Here is a 22,128-nt window from a genome sequence, read left to right on the forward strand (position 1 = left end):
TTATAAAGTAATTCTATCAACTATAATTCTATCAAATATTGAGAAAACAACTTAAATCGTACCTATTTTAGCTCTTTATTGTTTGAAAAACTATATTTGCGGAAGTTTTTATTATACAGTAGTTAACATAACACTAAAGACTAAAAGCGAAGATGTAAAAATTAACTTATACATTTGTGGCATAATTTGATTCCTTTTTGAAAAAAATTATAAAAGGAACGGATCCCAAAGAAATCAATATACAATTCAGAGGGCAAATATATGTTTAATATTATTTAAAAATAAAATTGTTCTATATGTATAAGCCCTAATATAATACGTTCTTTTAAATAATCTAATCTAATTGCTTTAATGAATTTTTTGTATATCATATAATATCAAAATATATCGTTCTCCAAAATACGATTTTAAAACAAACGTATTTGGAAATAAGTTAAAATCCTTCACCAATAATCCATTCCTCAACTATCGATGAGTTGCTTTATCTAACTTGATAAAAGATTAAAAAGCCAAAATTTTTAGAAAGAACAATTCATTTTAAAAATAATCCCTGGTCTTTAAACTAAAAGACGCTGATCAAGAATATAAATGATTTATAGTAAATGACTCCTTCACGGCGCTGCAAGCTACTGACTGAAATTATAATACGCTGTAAGGATATAACGACAAAGTCTAGCTTAAAAGCTTATGAATATTATTATTAAAATTAAAAACAAATTCCCCTTAGAAGTAACAGTTATTCCTTCTCATTTCCCTTCCACGCATTACCGTTAGATCTGGATCTGCAATGTGTGCGGAGGCGTCCGTTAACTGTAAATTCGCCAAGACGGAAACGGAGTTTGCCTTTCTCATTGTTGTTGTTGGTTGCCACTGATTGGAGAAAAGGGAAAATAAATAAACAACGAGAACAACAACATCACAGACAGCGATAGCGTGCGAGCGAGAAGGGTTATGGGTACAGCTTTTACATACGCCTACGTGCAAATATGCGATTTCTGCTAACGGAAATTGCAACTTGTGATAACATTTTCCACATACATATGTACATATGTAGCTACTTATATACATACATATGTACATCCATATACAGCTAGGTAAGCAGTTTACAACTCTTGCTTATATACCAAGTGTTTGTATATATAGGGATAAGACCCGAAAAGAGTCATAAAACCTCTGCCATTTATGTGCAGCCCTCTTGCCTCTTGCTTCCTCCCCTTCTTCTTCTTGCTAATACATACGGACACGAACAAAGAAACAGAGAGCCAGAAGGCAACGGCAACGCCGACGTCAACTGCGCTGCCCGTAGCCGCGACCGAAAAAGCAGAGCCCACAAAAGAGCGTGTGTTTCAGATTCAAACTAACGGTTGACGAGAGCGGTTCGGCGACGCTGTGCGACAAGAGAGCGAGCAAACGATTGAGAGTGTGACGCCCCGCAACGAGAGCAACAAAATACCTGACCACGAGCGCGAGCGAGATAGCAGTCTAGCCGTCCAGTAACAAGCCCGAGCGAGCGAGACGGCCTACGTGTGTGCGAGCAACGAAAAAAGAAAACGAAGACAGCCAGCAAGAGTAGTTGGCTGCGAGAGAGAGTAAATAGCGGGCGGGCGAATACATAACGGCAGCGTGGTCGTCGTTCGTCAGATCGAAAAAAAATCTTGAAGCGAGCGGACGTGTGCGCGGTCGGTCGACATCGAGGCCTTACTTTATCGCTAAATAAACAAAAGTGAACTGAACCGAAGGCGAAGCGTGTTTACATTAAAACTAAAACTGCTGGCTAAGGTTTTACAAATAAATAAATAATAGCAAAGTAATAGTGAGAATATGAAAACAAAGGGGGCCAGCAGCTACTTCCTTTGTGTCTCGTTGCTCGTGTGACAAATGCCGCAGCAGCAGCAGCAGCGGCAGCAAAACCAAATGCCACTAGCAGCAGTCGGTTGGCTTATGTACGACGCGCGCGAGTGTGTGTGTGCGCAGAAAACATAGAGCAAAGCATAATACACAATAAAGGTGGCCACGAAAGCAGAGCAGCCGAAAGTGCCAGCAGAGCGCATGATAGTGTGTGTGTGTGTGTTTGTGAAGTGAAGTGAGGAAGAAGCAAGAAGCACAAGGCAAATGAAACGCTGAGTTAAGTAAAAATAAAATAAAACTCAACTCTATACTCTGTGGATTATCAACATACCCTCTTTCGGATTGTTCCTGCCATTGGATAAATAAAAAAAAAAAACACCCACGATGCCAATTAATTGGCTGGATTATTAACGGATTAAAATCTGAAAGAAGACAGGTAATAGACGTTATCCAACACTGTTGCCACCGGCAGCTGTTGCGCTCTCTCCCCATTCCCCGCTCACGCCTTTCTCCCAAATCTCTCTCTCCTCCTTGATTGCCCCATTCCCCAACAAGTGAGAATTTCGATTGGACACACGACAATTGAAAGGGGAGCGAGTGTGCGTGTATGATTCGACTTTGTTTTGCTGCTTGCTTTGTTTTCTTTTTATGTTTATTATGTACTTCTTTTCTTGAATGAAAGTGAGTGCGCTGGTGTGTGTGTGTGTCTGTGTGTGAAAGAGGAGATAAAGCATTCTCCCCGACATTCTACGAATTTTCGCTGGCTTGTCACAGTCGCGTTATGTTTCGTCTTCCTTGTCCCTTCGTTTAACTTCCCCTTGCATGTCGTCACACACACACACACACACACACGCACTTACACACACAAATTTAAATCAGAAATTCCGCTGGTTTTTTTTATTATCCTTTTCATGTTGGTACTTCTCGCATTTTTTTTTTGCGCGCGAGAATTCCTGCGACCATGGGAATGGGATCACAAGGAAAGGGGTGAAGAAGAGAGGTGGATGGAGATGTGGAGTGATGGAGTGGCAGAAGCAGAAGGTGTGTTGGAAGGAGACAGGGAGAACAACACTTAAATGTGATGTAAAAAGGATTTAAAGAGCCTTCTGCCGCGCACTTTTTTCGACTGCACACAGAGAAAAATTGTAATGTTTAATTAGGAAATTTACAAAAAGTTAAGGTTTAACAGCGTATTTTTTTTTTAAATAATAAATCATTTGTTTTTTGCTCGTTTCAGTTGAAATTTCAAATTTACAAATGCAAAAGCATAAAACAATTATGTGGAAAATTTGAATTAATATGTTAACACTTAATCTTAACAAAAAATACATAATTTATTTTATATAATTAAATAAATAATATAGAAAATATATTCCTCGGACAATTTAAGTTATAAAAGAATAAATTGACAGAAAATTATGTTTTGTACTTTTTAAAAACTAAAGGTTTGTTGAACTAAATTTAAATGATCAACTTTTAAATTTATTAAGTAGACACTTTATTATTTTATACCAACAATGTTATTTATTTGAAAATTAAAAAGGTTTTGATGTTTTTCAAAGTGAATTTTAAGAAAAAAAAAAAACATTTTATACTGACTAAAATATCTAAATTAAGCACTAGAGCCCTTCAATTTTCTCTCAGTGATCTCTTATTCTGCCCTCTCGCATATCCATTCATTCATTTTCCATAATGCCATCATATTTCCCTGCATGGAGTTGGAAAAAGTTTTTTCGGAAAAGTTTTCTGTTTGTACCTTGACTTTTTAAACTGGCGCGTTGATGCAAAAACAACTTGAAATTGTTTGAAATACACATTTTTCCCGCCCTCTTGCCTTGGCATCTCTGGTTAACTCCGCTCCCCCGAAACAAAACAAAACAAAGCAAAACACCACCCCCAATCTCAAAACCCGAACCCATTCTCAACTCTTCCTGGCTTTTCTGCTCCCCCGAGTGCTGTGGATTTCAATATATATTCGACGTAGGCATTCCCATGGCAACTACAACATCCATTATCGCAGGCCCCGCACATCCATCGACTGATTGCATATAATAGCTGGCAGATTGTTTTATGTTCCTTTCTGTTTTTTTTTTGTATTGTCTTCAAGTCCCAGAAGCTTTAAATGCAGATTTGAACTCTGGTTATGACAGTCTGGGATTTGTCTGGTGTCTTTAAATATTAATACTTGATTTTGTGTTTATTTAAGATTTTAATTCTTTTATTGTGCGGAAATTTAAATTGAGGGCAATGTAGAAGCATTGTTTTATCATTTAGAACAATTCCTATGTTAAAAGGAACATATAAAGGATTATATAAGAGTTTAATTTTCATTCAATAAGTTTTTATTATAAAATATCTTTGAAATTCAATTACCTTATATATTCACATGAATTATATTCCAAATAACTATTAGAGGAAATATCTCTTTATTTACACCACCTGGAACAGCAATACTTTGATATTTTTATTTTCATTTTGCAAAATATATACACACCTCTACACACAGCACAAAGAATCGAGCCAAAGAAAAGATTGCACTAAAGAAACACAGACAAAAAACACGATCCCACCGAGTTCATTAACACTTAAAGTTTTCCCAGAAAATGGGTTTCCCTTTGCCGGTCGCTCCTCCGCTCCGCTCTCCATTCTTTTGTGAGCTGCAGGCGAGCGAATAAAGCTTTAAGCTTTTCCCCCTTTACAGCTTATTGCTTTTCAGCGCTCAGCCACTGATTTATTTATAATCTTCAACACAACACTCTCTTGACTGGAGCTGAACTCATTTCCATTTTCTATTTTCTACTTTCCACGATGCTCGGCTTTATTCGCATTTAATTTCAACTTCTTTTTATCTATTTCGCAGATTGACGACTGACGCTTGTGCGAAAAACAAAAGCGAGAGTAGTATTATTACTATGATGACGCCAGAGTCGAAAGCAATATTGCCAGCAGCAGCAACAACATCAGCAGCAGCAGCAGCAGCATCAGCATCAGCAACAGGAGCAACAGCAGCAATGGCTCACACACAAAAGTCGCAGTTGTCAACGTTGGCCAAGACAACAACAACAACGTCATCAACAACGACAGCTACAAAAGCGGCCAAAAGCACTGCCAGCAATGCAAATAGCAATGGCAAAAAGCTGGCTTTGTCTCAGAAAACAGCAACACCAACTAATGTTGATAAAATGCACAAGCAACAGCAACAGCAACAGCAACAGCAGCTTTTTGCCGCCAGCAGCATTAAACTAAAAAGTGAAAACACATTAGCAACAACGGCAACAGCAACAGCAACAGCAACACTTGCCACCAGCGGCAAGGCGGCAAAAGCCATATTAGAAAAAAGAAACATGAAGAAGGAATCAACGCCACCGGGCACGAGTGCCACTGCCATTGCTGTAGAATCCGTTGAGGCCACCTTTTCATCCTCTTCCTCCACCTCATCATCGTCTTCATCTTGGTCTATGACCAGAGCGGCGTCTGAGGAGGCCAGCAGTAATGGTGGCGCCTCCGCCGATGAGGAGAAGTTGGAGGAGGAGCAGCAGCAGCAGCAGGCGGCAACGGCGGCAACGACTTCCGATTTGGCCACAACTTCAAGGCCACGCCCCGTACTGCTGACGGCAGTTAATCCGCACATCATCTGTCACCTGTGCCAGGGTTATCTGATCAATGCCACCACCATAGTCGAGTGCCTGCATTCCTGTAAGTATATACGTATATCTAACTTCCACAAAAATGTATCTAGTATCTATTGGGGAAATTTGAAAAGTCAATAGCCTTTAAACTAGCTGCCAAGTTGAACATTTAGTTTTGGAAACTTTTGCCCCCTATTCAACGAAATTGTAATGTTAAATGCTTGACTTGAAACATGATGTAAATGAAATAGCTATCTTTATGGTCAAGTTCAATTTGAAGACGAAACATAGCAAAGTACAAATATAGTTACATTTTTAAAGCTTTGAACAAATAATATAAGGACGTATTTACCCATTTAATGACAGTTTTATAGGGTTATCTTTCTATATAAACAACTTTTCTTACTTCTTTAAAAGGATTACTTCCTTGTGGTGAAAAATGAAGTAAAAATTCAACTCAAAAGTGTGTTGATTTCTTTGTGGTCAGACTCCTTACTTAATATTCCTCGTTGCCCTTCTGGCTTCACATTAAATTTTATGTAGTTTTCAACTTTATCCTGTAAACTTCATTCACTGTTCATAGACTGGGCTTAGTTGCAACATCTAATCGCTTTGCCTTAATTAGAATGCCAAGTGCCGACTAGGGCATCATAGTACTCTCCCTCAACCCTCATCCCTCCGAAACCAAACCAACCCAACCTCCTGCTGTCTAGCAGTTCCGCAAAATTGCCTAGACGCGATGAGTTATGTGCGCTTCAGGGATGGGAAGGAGGAGGAGGAGGAGGAGGTGGATGCGGAGTTGGCTTATCCCCGGGAGCAGGAAGAGGGCCACCAGACGACACGCAGATGTTGCCGGGTGCGATAAGTTTGTGGGCACATTAATGGCCCCGGCCACGAAGTACTTAGCCCGATTGATTGAGAAACTGTTGAGAACTTTGTGTGTTGGCAGGGGAGAGATGATCCCTAGATTTGCTATCAACGACATAGATATTAACACGACATTAGCATTTCAGTGTGCAGAAAAAAAAGAATTAGGGCCATAAAAATAGCAAATGCAATCATACATCAACAGTTGGACATTACAAGTTTCCCCCTGTTTCTGCAAAGTAAGGTTAATTTCCATTCAGCTCCCCCATTTGCTCCTTTTTTTCCTTACCTTGTTCCTGTTTTGTGTGGTTGCTTGTAAATCTAGGAAACCAATGTGTTGATAATGGACAGTAAGATACATTTGGTCAGGCTCATTTAAATCTGTTGGCGGCCCAGGGACAGAAACCCCAGGCACAGATACAGATACATTGCCAGCGTGTAGAGTATGTAGAGCACCCGGGAGTCCCATCTAACTGTCAAACGAACCGGACTGGCGGCCAGCAGGGGCAAGGGGACTGGACTGGACCGGTGACCGACCGGACCTGGCACTGCTGCTGCCACTGGGACCCAGGCCAAAGCCAATACCAACACCAAATGGCAACAGCAACAGCAAAAAGCAAAAGCAAACCAAAGCGAAACCGGACTGTGTGGCAGCAACAGCTGCCTGCCAGCAACGTGTGCTTGCAATCACTGTGAGAAAATTAAATGTGAAATGAGGGTATATTCATCAAGTAATTGTTTGTTGAGGGGTTGATGGAACGAAGGAAGAAATAATAATTAAATGGATAATTGGAATCGATAAGGGATTCATTTATTGATTAAGAAAGCGTTACATTTTAAACTTGTTTTAGAAACGCTATTAGTTGAAATGAATAATAATTTTGTAGCTGGAATAAACAGCTGTTTTAGACAGAAAATAGACTACTAAAAAACACAAGATTCAATTAAGTTCAACATCTCAAAGATATTTTTATGAAACAGATTTGGAATACAGGATAAGTTTTATAAAACACCGTTATTAATGATATTAATCTGAAATTTAAATTTAAATATTATGAATATTGCACTGAATCTGAATAAACTAATATTGTTATTGGATTTTATAAATCAAAGATATTCATAAATCCTACAAAAATATAACAAAGTTTCTGTAGTCTTTAAAATTATATAAACGAATTTTTTTTTAAATAGACTCCATTAACAACCAATGGACCTGGCTTACTGCATATTAAAATATTCTAACATAATAGAAAATAATACAAAAAATAATATAATATAAAATACAAGAAAAAGAGGACCCTAAAATGCTTTATAAAACTTAAATATATTTCTCGCATAACAATTATAACTTGAAATCTAAACAAGTACTTAAAAGGAGACAGACTTTCAATGAAAGCCTTTAATTAAATCACAAATAGAATAGTAAGCATAAAATTTGAAATAAAAACCTGTATATTAAGAGTAAAGTTCAATGCTCTATTATAAAACTTCTTAAATTAATTAGTTGTTAACTTTCGTTAAACTGTAGGTATATAAATATTTATTTCTCTCAGTGTCCTGATGCTACTGCACATCTCCTGCATAATGCTGAACACACTGGGCACACACTACCATTCGAGGCCATTTGGCGGGCAGTACAAGAATTTTCTTTAATTTTTTTTTTTTGCTTTGCCACCCCACAAAAGGCGCCTGACCAAACCCCCAGAAATTGCTCTGTGCGAATTTTTTCCTTTTATTTTTCTTGTTTTTGTTTCTCCCCTGTCCCTCCTTCCTCCTTATTTTTTTATTATTATTTTTTTCGGCATTGGAGCAAGACTGACGGACAAGCGTAACAGGCGGCATTGAGGGCCAGCTTGGACTGACTGGCTGTGCGACCCCCAGCAGCAGTTTGTCCTGTGCTATCCTGTGCTCCAGTACTCCTCTTCTGTGCCTCCCCCCAGGAGTCTCCCTCCCCCCACTCTGGGTGACAGTTGTAGCGTGGCAGGACTTTGACGGGGGGTGAAGTGGAGGAGACAGGCAGACAGACACTGGCATTGACATTAAAGTCAAAACAACTTTTTTGCAGTACTTTTATTTCACTCGTTTTTCCCCTGAATTCTGTTTGGGTTTAATGCCTTTTCCTGGGCTCCTTCCCCTCTCTGTCTCTCTCTCTCTATCTCTCTCTCTTGTGTTGGGTACGTGGGTGGTTTGATTGCGTTTCCTCTTTCGGCTTTTGCGAGTGGGGTGGTTCGGTGGCTTTGCATAAATATTCGAATCATTGAAAGCTGTTGAATTTATTTATGTGGAAAGTACATCGTAATTTGCCTGCACATACATTTGGAATGCTCAGCTCGCAAAGCCCTCTAATTTATATATCTACTTATTTTTTTCTTCTCTTTTTTCCAGTCTGCCACAGTTGCCTCATTAATCACCTGAGAAAGGAGCGATTCTGCCCGCGGTGCGAGATGGTCATCAACAACGCCAAGCCGAACATCAAGTGAGTACGCAAGAGCCCTTTACAGATACGTAATAGTACCAAGTAACCCAAACGGAGTCGTCACTCCCATCAGCGTCATCTTCATCGTCATCCTCATCCTCATCCTCATCCTCATCCTCATCGTCTGTCTTTGACAAGAAGCGATTAGATGATAGATATATAATGCGAGTTTGAGTTACTGAAGGTGCTTCAGACTGTGATTCGTCGTTTGTCTGTCTCGAAAAAGTAAATGGTTAGTGGCTCTCAATGGGAAACAACAAGCCAGAGATGTATCTCAAAAGGCAGAGATGTATCTCGGGATCTTTAATGGGGATTCAGTGAAAGATATTTAAGCTTTTCCCAAAATGTGTGCCTATTGAATATTTTATTTACTAAAAAGCTTTATAATAAGCAAATGAGATTTTGTTGTATCAGAGATTGCGGCTTAATCCTCAATAAATAGGTTTTATTTGTGGGGAAATATAAGAAATATGGGCAATAATTCAGGAACTTTACTAAATTTCAAACACATTTGGTTTTCTTGTCCCTTAAATTAAAGATTTTAATTTGTTCGTCAATTCAAGTCACAAAAACTTTGCATAAATCTTTCCATTAATCAACAAAAAAGAGGTTTAGTTAGTTAAAAATTCAAGAAGTAATTGTAAATCACGCTAAACTATGGCTACTTTTCATATATCTTGGCATCTAATTAAGACCAATTTCATTTTATTTATTTCGTTCTTAACAATCAGTCTAAAATTTAAGGACCAAGTTCATTTTAATTGGTTCCTTTATACCAGTCACAAAAAAAAAAAACAAAACATAAATCAAATGGAAATATAAGACATAATTGCAAATATAAGTATGCTATAGTTATATTTTATATATTTTGTGACTTAATTTTAGAAAACGAGTTGATTTTAATTAGACTTTTCATTCCAATTACAAGAATTTTCATAAATTGTTCTATCAATAAACAACAAATATGTTTATGCAGTAAACATAGAAGTTAAATTTGCAAATCTAGGCATAATATAGCTACAATTTGTATATATTTTGACTCAAATTTAAGATCCAAATTAATGTTAATTGGTTCTTCTATTTAAAGTCGCATAAATCCGCTTACTTTAAAAATGAATCCCACGAATTTCTCAATTGAAATTTATATTTTTTAAGCTTTTTATTAGATGTTGTCTCTGGACATGGGTAACATAATGAGAAAATCAGTACAAGATTAGCTTCTTCTGCAATTTATTTTCCACCTCCCTCTCAAAGTCAATTTTCCCGCCCACAAGAACGTCACGGAAATTTGGAGACTCATTCTTACAGCAGCAATTTTGTTTTAGTTTTCGCTGCGAGATTGATTTTCCCCAGGGGGGAAGGAAAGGAAAATCAAGGAAAGGAAGCTTCTCTACCTTCTGTATACTCCTGGTGAACCTGAACCCAAGTAGTTTTGTTCTTAAATGTTTCTTTTACTCTTTGGAGGTGAGGACCACACACAACTTTTGGGCATTTTTTGGTGGTTTGTGGCGGCGGCAACGATGGTGGTTCTGGGTAATTGTGGTTTGAGTTCTTCGAGGGGGAGGGAGGAGGAGTAGGAAAAGTTGATCAAAAAACCTTTGAACCGAGAGCAAAGTGGCAGAGAGATGAGAAAGACAGCCCCCTTCTTGGGGCTGTGGAGTAAAAGTTTTGCCAGTGGTTAACTTTATTTGACGGGGCAGGAGCATTTTCTTTTGGGGAATACGATTACTCGTATATCTAACTGCCACTCGCTGTGGCACGTCTCAATTCGTTTCATTCCATTCCATTTCGCTGGGCGTAATGAAAAACACGTCTCCTCTTCCAAGAGCTGAACCAGCGAATATATATATATATATTGTATATATCTATTTAAGCCTTAGGGCCATCGCGCACACAACTTTAATGGGGGGTACATGGCTGGCATCCGCATAGAAAAAGAGCCACCCGCCGGGCACCCGTTTGCTCCTCTGCCTCTGCCCCTGCCCCTGATCCACCATTACCAACCATCTCCCTTTAACTATCTGCATCTCCATCACGTGGCGCACGTTGTAATCTCTGGCACACACACACACACACAGAAAGAGATAATGAATACAAATTCAAAGAGCGGCAATATCATCGTGGGCTGAGCAAATGAAGAGCAGGTGAATGTGAATGAATGAACCTTTTCGGCTTTGGTTAGGTTCGGTTCGGTTCGGTCTGCTCGCTAGCTGGCCAAATGGTGTGAAGTGGTAGTGGCTTGGCTCATGATTCGACGGGGTTGGGGATTACACAGAGAAAAATTAACACATTTAAATCAATATTACAATTTAGAAAGGTTAATAATATATTATTTAAATGAGTGCAAATTAATAATTTACAGGTTCAAATATATACATTTTCTTTTAAGAATGGTAAATACTCTGTTATTTTACATGAACTTTTTTCATAAGTATTCTTTGTGTTCTTCTAAGAATTGTAAACATTCTGTTAGTTTTAAATGTTATGAACAAAGTATTTGTTTAAGTAAAGAAAAGCAAATATATTGATTTTTATTATGATATATAATTTTCCCAGTAAAAGATTGTACAGACAAAGTTATATAAAATACAATAAATATTGTTGAAAATTTTTAACTTTTATAGTTTGTTTAATACAAATAATTATTTCGTTAATACCTAAAAGTAGAAGATAAATTTATCTATATCACATTTTCAATAGACCTTTAAACAAGAATACTGGCGTCATGGATGTTTTTAGACATTTTTCGGGGTTATTAACGATACTAAATCGCTCCATAAAAAATACCGTATTAAGAGTATTAATTAAATACCAAAGCAATGTAAATGTTGGCCAAGTTCCTCTAGAAATTCACAGTTTTCAGATGACTACACATTAATTATATTATATTAATATATATTTTCGTACCTTAAAGATTAATATCTAATCTTTAGAACCTCTATATTTTATTTTTTGTGTAAAATTGAAGATCTGCTGATATAGCGGGGGATTTCCAGGGGTTACAAACAAGTGCCTTTTGTGTGCCGCTGGCCATGTTTTCCATGAATTTTTAGTAGTATTAGTTGTTGTTGTTGTTGTTAGTAGTAGTAGCAGTAGTCTCGAGTCTCCAATTAAATTTATTGCAAAAGTTTATTGTTTAACCCACAAAACGAAGCAAAGGAGAACAGGAAAAGAAGGAGGAGGTGGGGATGGGAGGGAAAGAACACAAAAGAAAACTCGGCTCTTTTAAGCTTGGTCTTTACAAAGGTAAACACACAAAAACAAAATAAGATAAATAAATAGAACAAAGTAAAATAAACTAAAGCTAAAAGTTTTTACTTGACTCGGCTGGCACTCTCCTTTGTTTATGTGTGTCAGAGGCCGGCCATGTTGTTCAACAGTCCCAAAAAAAGAAAAACAACTGATATAAAAATGCAAAAAAAAAGACGAATAAAGAATAAAGAAATTAACTAAAAATAAAAGAAGGAACTGCAGCAGGCTGGCACACGCATTTCCAAGAAAAGCTGAAAGCAAATCCAAATGCGTCTGGGATAATTAACGGGCGGGTCCTTCTGCTCGTTCGCCCGATGCCTCGAATTTGCCGACGGCTAAAACGATGTCTTGAATGGGAAGCAGCTGACAACAACAACAGCAGCAACAATAACAACACAAAGAACACCAACAACTTCACCAACAACCTTAATAATAATGAACAAGAAGAGAAGCAACTGCAATAAATACAATAAAAACAACGTTTGACTTGAAGGAGCTGCAAAGGGAGCAAGCGAGAAAGCAGTGACAGCTCCTGTTGGGATTATTTCCCTTTTTCCTTTATTTTTTTGAAGACTCCTTTACTTGAATCCTTTTGTGAAAAAGTAGAGGGATGCAGAAAACCAGTCAGCGGACAGCGAATAAAAAGTTAGGTTGACTAAAAGTTATAAATTAAGTTCAGTTAAGCAAGAAGAAAACGGGTTTTTGTCATTGATTGGCGGATAAGATGAGCTGAAAAGTTGTAGCTCTAAATTAAGTTACAGAGATAAGTTGGGGGATACTCAAAAGAGGGATTACAAATAATGTCTTGATTAAAGTTTTGAATGTTTTTTGATTAATTTGCATAATTATAAACTCTATAAAATCATAGGAAGTTGTTAAATTGTGGAAAATTATTATTAAAGTTTTTTTTTTTAAAAGTTGTTATTGAATTATATAATATACAATGCAAGCAATATATTCTTTATTAATAATAAAATACTTCGATTTATTATCTTTTCACTTTTTTAATATTTATTATTTTGTTTTAAGCTTGAAAAAATGTCAAAAATTATGTAAAATTATACAAAATCAAGGTTAAATTAGTTTTAAAATAGTTTCCGTAGAAATTTCTATTAAATAGTCGATAGAAAGGTACTCTTTTATTCTAAAACTTATCTGGTCTACATTTTTTACATTATTTATCCGGTTTTAAACTCAAAAATAATATTAAAACTTGTAAAATGATACAAAATGTATGCTAAATTTGTTTTAAATAGTTCAAACTTTCTTAATTACGACTTTTGTAAAAAATTAGTTCCAAAACTTATAAAGTTTACATTAATTAACATTTGTTATCCTTTTTTAAAATCAAAAATATCAAAGATACTCCTAAAAATATATATATGTTTTAAAATAGTTTAAACTGAAATATATAACTATAAATTGCACAGAAACACACGTTTCCTAAAACATAGGAGTTATAAATCTTATCTAGTTTACGTAATTAAACATCTGGCTATGTTATTTTATCGTTAATATCGTTTAACCCTTCCAATATATCGCTCACCCTTCCTGGTTTAATTAATATCGATCTCTGTTATAAAGATCTATTAGAGATAGCACATTTTTCCGCTCGCTCGAGGCAAATGATCGATAAATTTATAGCCCCAGGCAGACCCACTCTCTATGTAAATGAGAGCCGCCGCCGCCGTTGTTCCCAGATCCCTATTCTCCCGGATGCTTTGCCCTTTTCTTGAGTCTTATATACAAGTATATTTACCTCCCTGACTCTTTTTTTCATCTCTGCATCATCTCTGGGTTCCTCTATTCAAGAAATACCTTCTTTTTTTGTTGGGTTGTCGGGCTTCGCGTTCCGTTTCGTTTAGTTATTTTGGTTGAAAATGATTGAAGTGAGCGCCTGGCTTCTGCCTGCGGCCCTGCGAAGATGTTCTTAAAGAGGTCTTAAGGCGCAGAGTTTGGTCTGTTGCTCTCCGTGTGAGTGTCTGGGGGGAAACCACCACCATAGCCATCACCATTACCATCACCATCACCACCACTACCAGGACCAGTACCACTGTCAAGGCAGCAGGCACTACTATCCACATCCACCACTATCATCGTCACCAGCGCATGCCAAGGAGCAGTTGTTGCCCTCTCCTCCCCTAGAGTTTTTTCCTTTATATATATACATATATATAGTATTTGTTGCGTGCCATTGAAGCAATAGAAAATTGCATCTGCCGCCTAATTTGTAAGGGCGCCTTTCGCCCCGTTGTGTCCTTCATTTCCGCGCCAAGGAAGTCGAAGTCCTGTCCCGACGACGACGACGACGACGACGACTACTCTGGCTTCTGTGTGTGTGCCGTCATCCGCTACCGGTGACTTTTTTCCTTCTCTTTGTTTGTTCCCACTTTGTCTCTTTTCCATTTCGCTGAGCAGACTTCCAGTTCGAATCTAAAAACCCAACCCCTAAAAATGGTCTTTTCCTAATCCATCTTTTACATTTTTTCTCTTGCAGATCGGACACCACGCTCCAGGCGATTGTCTATATGCTCGTGCCGGGCTTGTATGAGCGGGAGCTGATGCGCAAAAGGGCCTTTTACAAGGATCGGCCCGAGGACGCCGCCTTGGCCACGCCAGAGCAGCGGGGAGATGATACCGAGCATCTAATATTTAGTCCATCAGATGATATGTCGCTGTCGTTGGAATATGCGGAATTGGGGTATGTATTAGCAACTAACTCTTAAAGATAAATCTCTAAAAGAATATAAAATTGGATTTAAAACTCTTTTATAGAAATCTATTTACTTTCCCCAACTAATCCTTAATTTGCGCTTACTTTCTCTCTGTCCATAGTGAACTCAAAGTCGACTCGGAATCGGAAGTGATGGATACGCTGCGTCCCCGTTACCTTCAATGTCCGGCCATGTGCCGGGTGAGCCACTTAAAGAAGTTTGTCTACGACAAGTTCGAGATCGATGCCCAGCGTTTTAGCATTGATATTATGTACAAGGTCAAGACAATTGTCCTGCTGGATTACTACACCCTGATGGACATTGCTTACATTTACACCTGGAAGCGAGATGCGCCCATGAGATTCTACTATCGTGTTTATGAGTCGCCGCAGCCTTTGGTGAAACCAGCTTCTGCTCGTCGGGTTGTGCCCTTCACACTGGAGAAGCTGGTGGAGAAAGTAGAAGAGCCAATGCCTGTGCAGGTGGAGGCAACGCCTGCTGAGGCAGCTCCCATTAAGCTGGAAGAGATCAAAGAAGTGGTGGTGACGCCCAAAACGGAACCCCTCAAGCTCGTTCTCAACCGGAGTATGCTGGAGAAGCGGGAGAAGAGTCACTCGCCTCAGGCCAGCTCCAAGCACTCGGCCAAGAACTCGCCACCCATTCCCGTTCCCTCGTCACCTTCGGAGCCCAACATCAAGCTGAAGATTGACCTGTCCAAGCAGAACAGTGTGACCATTATCAATATGTCTGATCCCGAGCGTCGGGAGATTGTCAAGCCGCTGAAGACCGAGAAGGAGTCGCGTTCCAAGAAGAAGGACAAGGACAGCAGCAGTCCCAAGTCCTCGCCCAGCTCTTCCTCCTCCTCCTCCTCCTCATCCAGTTCCTCGTCTTCTTCCAGTGGCGAGCGCAAGCGCAAGAGTCCCAGTCCACTGACAGTGCCACCTCTGACCATACGCACGGAACGCATCCTCAGTCCTAGTGGAGTGAGCACGCTGAGTCCGCGTGTCACTAGCGGGGCCTTCTTGGAGGATCCCAAGTCGGAGTTCCTCAAGTCCTTTGCCTTGACGCCCATCAAGGTGAAGGTGGAGTCGCCAGACAGGATGACCAACAGCCGAGCCATAACCCCGCCTTCATCTGCAGTCCAGCAGCAGCAATCCTCGCCGAAATCCAAGGCCAACTTGGAGGACAGCATGCTAATGAAGCCGCCCAGCTGCATGCCGCCCAAGTCCATAGCCTCCTCGAAGCGCAAGAGCAAGGAGCCAGTGAAGGCAGTGTCCAAGAAGCCCAAGCTATCGCCGCCACTGCCACGGGAGGACTTCAAGATACGCCTGCCAGCCACCAATGGTAATTCCCCAACAGCAGCCACGCCCAAGGTGGAGAAGCCGCTGATGCCGCCACCCGCAAAGCCACCAATGCTGGCCCCCCGCAAGCTCCAACCGGCAGCGCAGTTTGCAACACCACCGCCCTTGTTCATGTCCCACCATGCCGGCATGCAGATGTCCGCTCCTGGCAACAGGACACCCATTGCCAAGCGCTATCAACCCATTCTGCCCAAGGCATCGCGTCCGAATCCCTTTGCCAATATTCCAAGCGATGTGAATAAGTTGCTCAAGGACGCGGGCACTGAAATCAAATCGATTTGCGGCGGAGCAAGTGGAGCTAATCCGCATGTCTATGGACCCGGGGAGATAACGAAAATGGGACCACCGCCAGCGCCCGTAAATGGCGCAGGAGCGGGAGCAGGAGGAGCATCCCCCGCAGCCTCGCGAAACCTTGGCAAGCAGATGCCGGCCACGAACAACAACAAGGGAGGCAGCAACAACACTTCCAACAACTATCTTAACTTGGCTCTGTTCAATGCCAGCAAGTCCAAGGGCAAGGAGGCGCCACCCGGCTGCCGCACACCCATGTACACCCCCAATTCGCCCATCTACTCACCCAGTTCGCCGCAGTACGTGCCCAGCTACAATATACCCACGATGCCCACCTACAAGTACACCCCGAAGCCAACGTCGGTGGCCAATTCGGGAGCTGGCAATGGAGGAGCTTCGGCCGCTGGCTACCTGCAGAATATGCTGGGCGGTGGCAGTGGTGCTGGTTCCCTCTCAGGCCTGTTTCCCTCACCGCCCACGAAATCGGATCAGAACACCAATCCGGCGAAAGGAGGCGGTGCATCCTCACAGCAGGCAGTACCACCAGCAGCAGCAGCAGCAGCTTCTGGCAATGGCAATGTCAATGGGAATCTGTTTCCCCGCAGTGCCAGTCCCATCGAAGATGCTCCAGAGAAGCAGCAGCAGGTGAAGGTCAAGTCGCTGCTTACCTCGTGCAACATCAACATTCCCTCATCGCTGTCCATCACCATTTCGCGGGATAATGGCAATCCATCGTCGCCAAACAGTGGCCAGCATCCCAAGCACAAGAGTCCGGTTAATAACTACATAGAGATCGTCAAGCTGCCCGATCAGGTGCCAGCTGCAGAGACTGCCGCCAAGGAGGCGCAGCAGAAGCGTCAGTCGCCAGGGCCAGTGGTGCACCAGCACCTCTGCCCATGAAGCTGCCACCCCCGCCGCCCTCCAAGGCAATTCCCTCGCCCCAGCATCTCATGTCGCGCATGACGCCACCACAGGTGCCACAAGTGGCCACAACAACGCCACCACCGCCCAGTGCTCCACGTGTGATCACGCCACCCAAGACATCACCGCCTCCTCCACCGCCTTCGACCAAGGCCACTCCCCTGAAGCCTGTGCTGACGCCCACGCAGGCGGACAAGAAGACACCGAGTCCGGAGAAGCGCAATGCCGCCCAAATGGGCAGCCACTCGCCCACGGCCAGTGAGAACAAGTCGCCCAAGGGGGGAGCTGCAGGCGGAGCCAACTCTGGGGCTGCCAGCCAGAATGGAGATCCGTCGGCGGCCAAGAAATTCCGGCCCATCCTGCCGCGTCAGAATGCCATGCCCGATCTGGGGCCCAAGTTACCCGCCCTGGCTCCCTTCAATCCCGCCCAAACTCCCGCTGCTCCTGGCAAGAAGGTGGCGCCCAGCAAGAAGTCACCCAATGCGGGAGCCACTGCCTCGCAGCCGGGACAACAGAAGCAGCAGCAGAAGCACAGTCCGCCGCAGAAGAACCAACAGCAGCAGCATCAGCAGCAGGGAAAGAAGGCATCGAAGGCTCCCACGCCACCACCGCTGACACCTTCGCTGCCATCTGTGACCAAAATGCTGGGACATCCCAGCCTGGGCGGTTTGCCCCGTTTGAATACACCGCTGGGCATTGCCTCCAGCGCCAGTGCCGCTGCCGCGGCTGCTGCCTCCGGTCAACTGGATCTGAGCAACTTCCTGAAGGAGAACCTGATGCGGGCTCAGGTGGCGCAGGCAGCACAGGCCGCCCAGGCGGCGTCCGCCGCCAACCAGACGAATATGTTGTACAACTTTGCCCAGATGGGTCACATGTCGCCGGCCATGTACAACTACCACCAGGCGTATCTGATGGAGCAGCTCTCCCGGATGCAGCGGGTCGGCAACGATGTGTTCAACGATTACCTTCAGAAGCTGAAGACTGCGGCTAACGCTAGTGGTCCGGCAGAGGGAGAGCCCAAGTCAGTGATGCCTATGCTGCCCTCAGTGACTCTGCCCAGTCCGGGAGGAATCGCACCACAAGCAGCCAGTCCAAAGACATCGCCCGTGGCCGCTGGAAAGCTAACGGCGGGTGCCACGGCACCGCAGACCAAGGGAGGCAACAGCGGTGGCAACAGTGGAGCTGGACGACATCAAACGGCGGCCACCAGCAACGGAGCTGCCCCAGCTTCCCTCAAGAGCAAGTGAGGGAGCAGGAGGAGATGCTGGACAGACAACCCCACGTAGCTCTAATTAATTTTTAAAGACCTTGTTTTAGTTATTCATTAACGTTACCCCTTTTTTTGTTCGTCGTTTGGCCAGAGAGCTCGCGACCAGAACCAATTCCTCGCCCTAATTACGGTGTCCAGGGGAGAATCCACCCCTGAAATTCCAGGTTGGTTGGTGGTGGCTTCCCCCTTCGTCCCGGCAAGTGTTATACATCCATCCGCGTGTTATCGACGCTCTGTAAATATATATATACACCTTATAAAATGGGAATATAAACATAAATGATTATAGGTTTATCAAGTGATGTTGAAATGTATTAAAGAACAATAGGAGGATATAAGACAGCGATTCAGAATCGATATATACATATATATATGCGAGATATACGAATTAAATATAGTTAAGCTAAGTGTAAATATTTTGTATAATCTCTTTTGTACTTTAAAAACGAATCAAGCAAAGAAATAGAAATCTAATTTATGCAAAACAAATCGTTCGTGTCGTTTTTACTTTCTATAATCCCCAAATAAGTTTTAGCTGGGCAGGGAATGGCCTGGTTTGGCCTAATCCCAATGCTAATCAACTGGCCAAGGTCAAAGGTCGACCTTCTTTCCCCGGGGACAACAGACCGACCGCTGCGTTTGAAGCGTTTCTAATCTGCCAATTCCCTTCCGAAAAATAAAATGTCAAAGTGTCTTTAAAATGAAAAATGCCCGTGAAGGAGCGACCGGGTGGAGTTCGAACTTCGAACCTTTTGGACATTTTTCGGACCTGAAGAGACAATGGAAAAAATACGAGATTATATATTGGGTTTCTCGTCGGGATTGCTTGCATTTTCCTTGCCGCCTTTTTTGAAGAATTCAATAAAAACCGATTGGCAAATCTTGTGGCCTTTGTTATAGCTACTGCCTCTTACCTTTCATCTGCTTTTTTCCCGCTTGAAAAAGTTTCCGATTTCCAGCGAAAAAGAAAATACAAAAAACTGCCAATTTTCACGAATGTCTCCCAAAAGAATCCTCGTCTGTGTAATTCCCATAATGAATGGGTGATAAGATAAGCAGACGAAGCAGAAAGCAAGTCTAGGGATGAAAGCAGGAAAACAGGAAAGCAAGAAAGGACATGCTTCCGGAGAGGGTTGAGATTGGTTGAGAATATCTTTTGGGAAAACCCACTCAAGGAGATTTATAGAGGTGAGCTAACCACCGAAATGGAGACTTTGCTCAAAAAACAATTAACATATGATTCCCACCTGAAAGTTATCTTTTGGGGCTATCATCGTCGTCCCCCATAATTTATGTGATTGTGCGGTTTAAGCCGAAAACTCCAATTACAATAATTAGAGCCCCTTGGCGCACAAGTTTAGTACAAGCTGCTCTTTCGGTTTGGGGAAAAAGAGGAAGTGAAAACCACACACACAGGGGCGTTAGTACCTTGATTACTTTGCCATATGAAAACCAGTCAAGTTGCCCCGGCTTTTAGCGCATTAAATGAGCATATTTATAAATCATTTGGGTAAGTACTCGCCTGTGCCTCAGGTAGAGAGGTGTAGTCCTTCTCCTCATCCTCTTCTCACATGGGATCCTTCCCATATGCTGCTGCTGTTTCACGGCATAACAATAATAATGAATATTTCATTTCAAATGGTTCGCAAGTTATAACATCATCCCAAAGTGGTTGGAAATGCATAATACAGGACTGGGATTGGAAGTAACATACAGCATGGACATTACTCAATGTTTTTCCGTAGGACAACAACTGGTTTAGCACATAATTTTCTCATTTATTATTCAGTTTCTGAAATATATTAGTATTTATTTTATGTCTGCTTCGGTTATTCTTGATTTAACAACATGTTGAGTTTATTTTGATTTGATATTAAAGAGTTTAAAAACATTTTTCAATGTTAAGTTTAACAGAACCTCTCTTTCTCTAGTGCCTGGAGAAAGAATATTGGGAGGTTGTTTGACACTAGGTGGAACTTATACATATGTTCTTTCTGTTTTTCTTGTACATTGCAGACAACGCTTAGAAGACAAAGACAGCGAGAGTGAGATAAGGCCCTTACTGACATATATATCTTTCATAAAATCATGAGGTCTTAAGGGCGCAATTAATACTGAGATATTTTAATCTGGTAATTATATGAATTATATATACGGAGGTATTATAATTATCAGCTAAACTATTTGTCTTGTGATTCCTCTGAGTTTTAATTGGAGAGAAGAAACTGGAAAGGAACTTGAAAGCTGTGCTTGCTGATTTGCTTGTGCATTGCAGGCGCATTACAGCATGAAAGAGATAGGGCGAGTGAAATAGGGCACACATCGAAGTAAATTTGCGAAAGATCTTTCCTAAAATCAAGAAGCATTAAGAGAAGTAAATTAGATTTATGAATCAAAACTGAAAGGTTCTTTTGAATTCCTTTTAAAACTGATCCAATGGGAAACCGGTAACTAAAAAGGGAAGGAGAGCTCTACGATACATACTTCGTTGCAAAAATTGTTTTAAAAGTTTTCTGACAGAGATTGTGGATATATTATGTTAATTTAAAAGAGGTAGAGGTTGTGGAATTTCAAGAGTTAATTAATTGGTTAAAAGTTTTCAAATTATTTTCTTAGAGTTAACGTACCATGTTAAGGGTCCCAAGATTCTATTAAAACACAGAAAAACGGCAAAAAGGCATAAAACCGAAAAGGCTTAAAATTTGTAACCTTTCCAATAAATTGCTTTAAATTGAATATTTGTACAGATTTCTGCTCACAATCTCTTCAATCAATTACTGAGTTTACTGGGAAAAAAATCCAATAAATCCGATCACTTGACGATCAATTAAAGCCGTTGCCCATAAATCTTTCAGACACATTCTGTGGCTCTCACCCCAAAGAATTGTATTCCCTTCAACTTGCAAGTTAACTGAAATCTTTTACGACTGTATCTCAATGAATTAATCCAGTTCTGTGGGCTCTGCTTCATCTAAAGTGTCTCATTGGCAATTTGCCAATGAGTTTTAGGATATTTTACGCAATTCATTGCGACAACCTTACGCCGTACACAGTTTTGTGGTTCCTGTATGTGTGTTCGTCCTGGGCCCAAGGGCATAATTAAATTCACACTTGGCTAGATGAATGGCACAAGGGGTGATAATATAAGTGGTGGCAGAATATTGATTATGCGCTTAATGGAATTATTGAACTTGGGATCACAGATTTTTCTAGGACAAACTAAGCAGATTAATTTGTTAAATGTTGCATAGGTATGTAATTTTCTTTGTTATTTTGAATAGAATTAAAGGATCTAGGAGGAGTTATTTTTTAACACTCAATTGATTTACTATATTGTAATTATTTTATATGCTATTGTGTCACATAAGTATTTTGTAATTTTAATAACGGTTTCTAAAATTTATTAAGAGTTTATGAGTGAAGTGACTTCTAACCTATTATAGTTTTTTGAATATTTGGTCTTAAAATAGACAGATATTGAATTTTTACCTAAATTATT

At 41.0% G+C, this 22,128-nt stretch overlaps 1 protein-coding gene across 1 annotated transcript; it reads left to right on the top strand.

The window, feature by feature from the left end:
• Nucleotides 1–1,348: 1,348 nt before the first annotated feature.
• On the top strand, nt 1,349–19,118 carry Psc (Posterior sex combs). Its single transcript, XM_020959701.2, is given in 6 exon segments — nt 1,349–2,284; nt 4,709–5,544; nt 8,730–8,820; nt 14,570–14,773; nt 14,908–17,317; nt 17,320–19,118. Coding segments are annotated over 5 exon segments (4,776 nt in total). The 5' UTR covers nt 1,349–2,284; nt 4,709–4,760; the 3' UTR covers nt 18,607–19,118.
• The last annotated feature ends 3,010 nt before the right edge of the window (nt 19,119–22,128 follow it).

Source organism: Drosophila serrata, unplaced genomic scaffold (genome assembly GCF_035046125.1).
Source record: "Drosophila serrata isolate PLE 108 unplaced genomic scaffold, ASM3504612v1 contig_347, whole genome shotgun sequence".
Lineage (NCBI taxonomy): Eukaryota > Metazoa > Arthropoda > Insecta > Diptera > Drosophilidae > Drosophila > Drosophila serrata.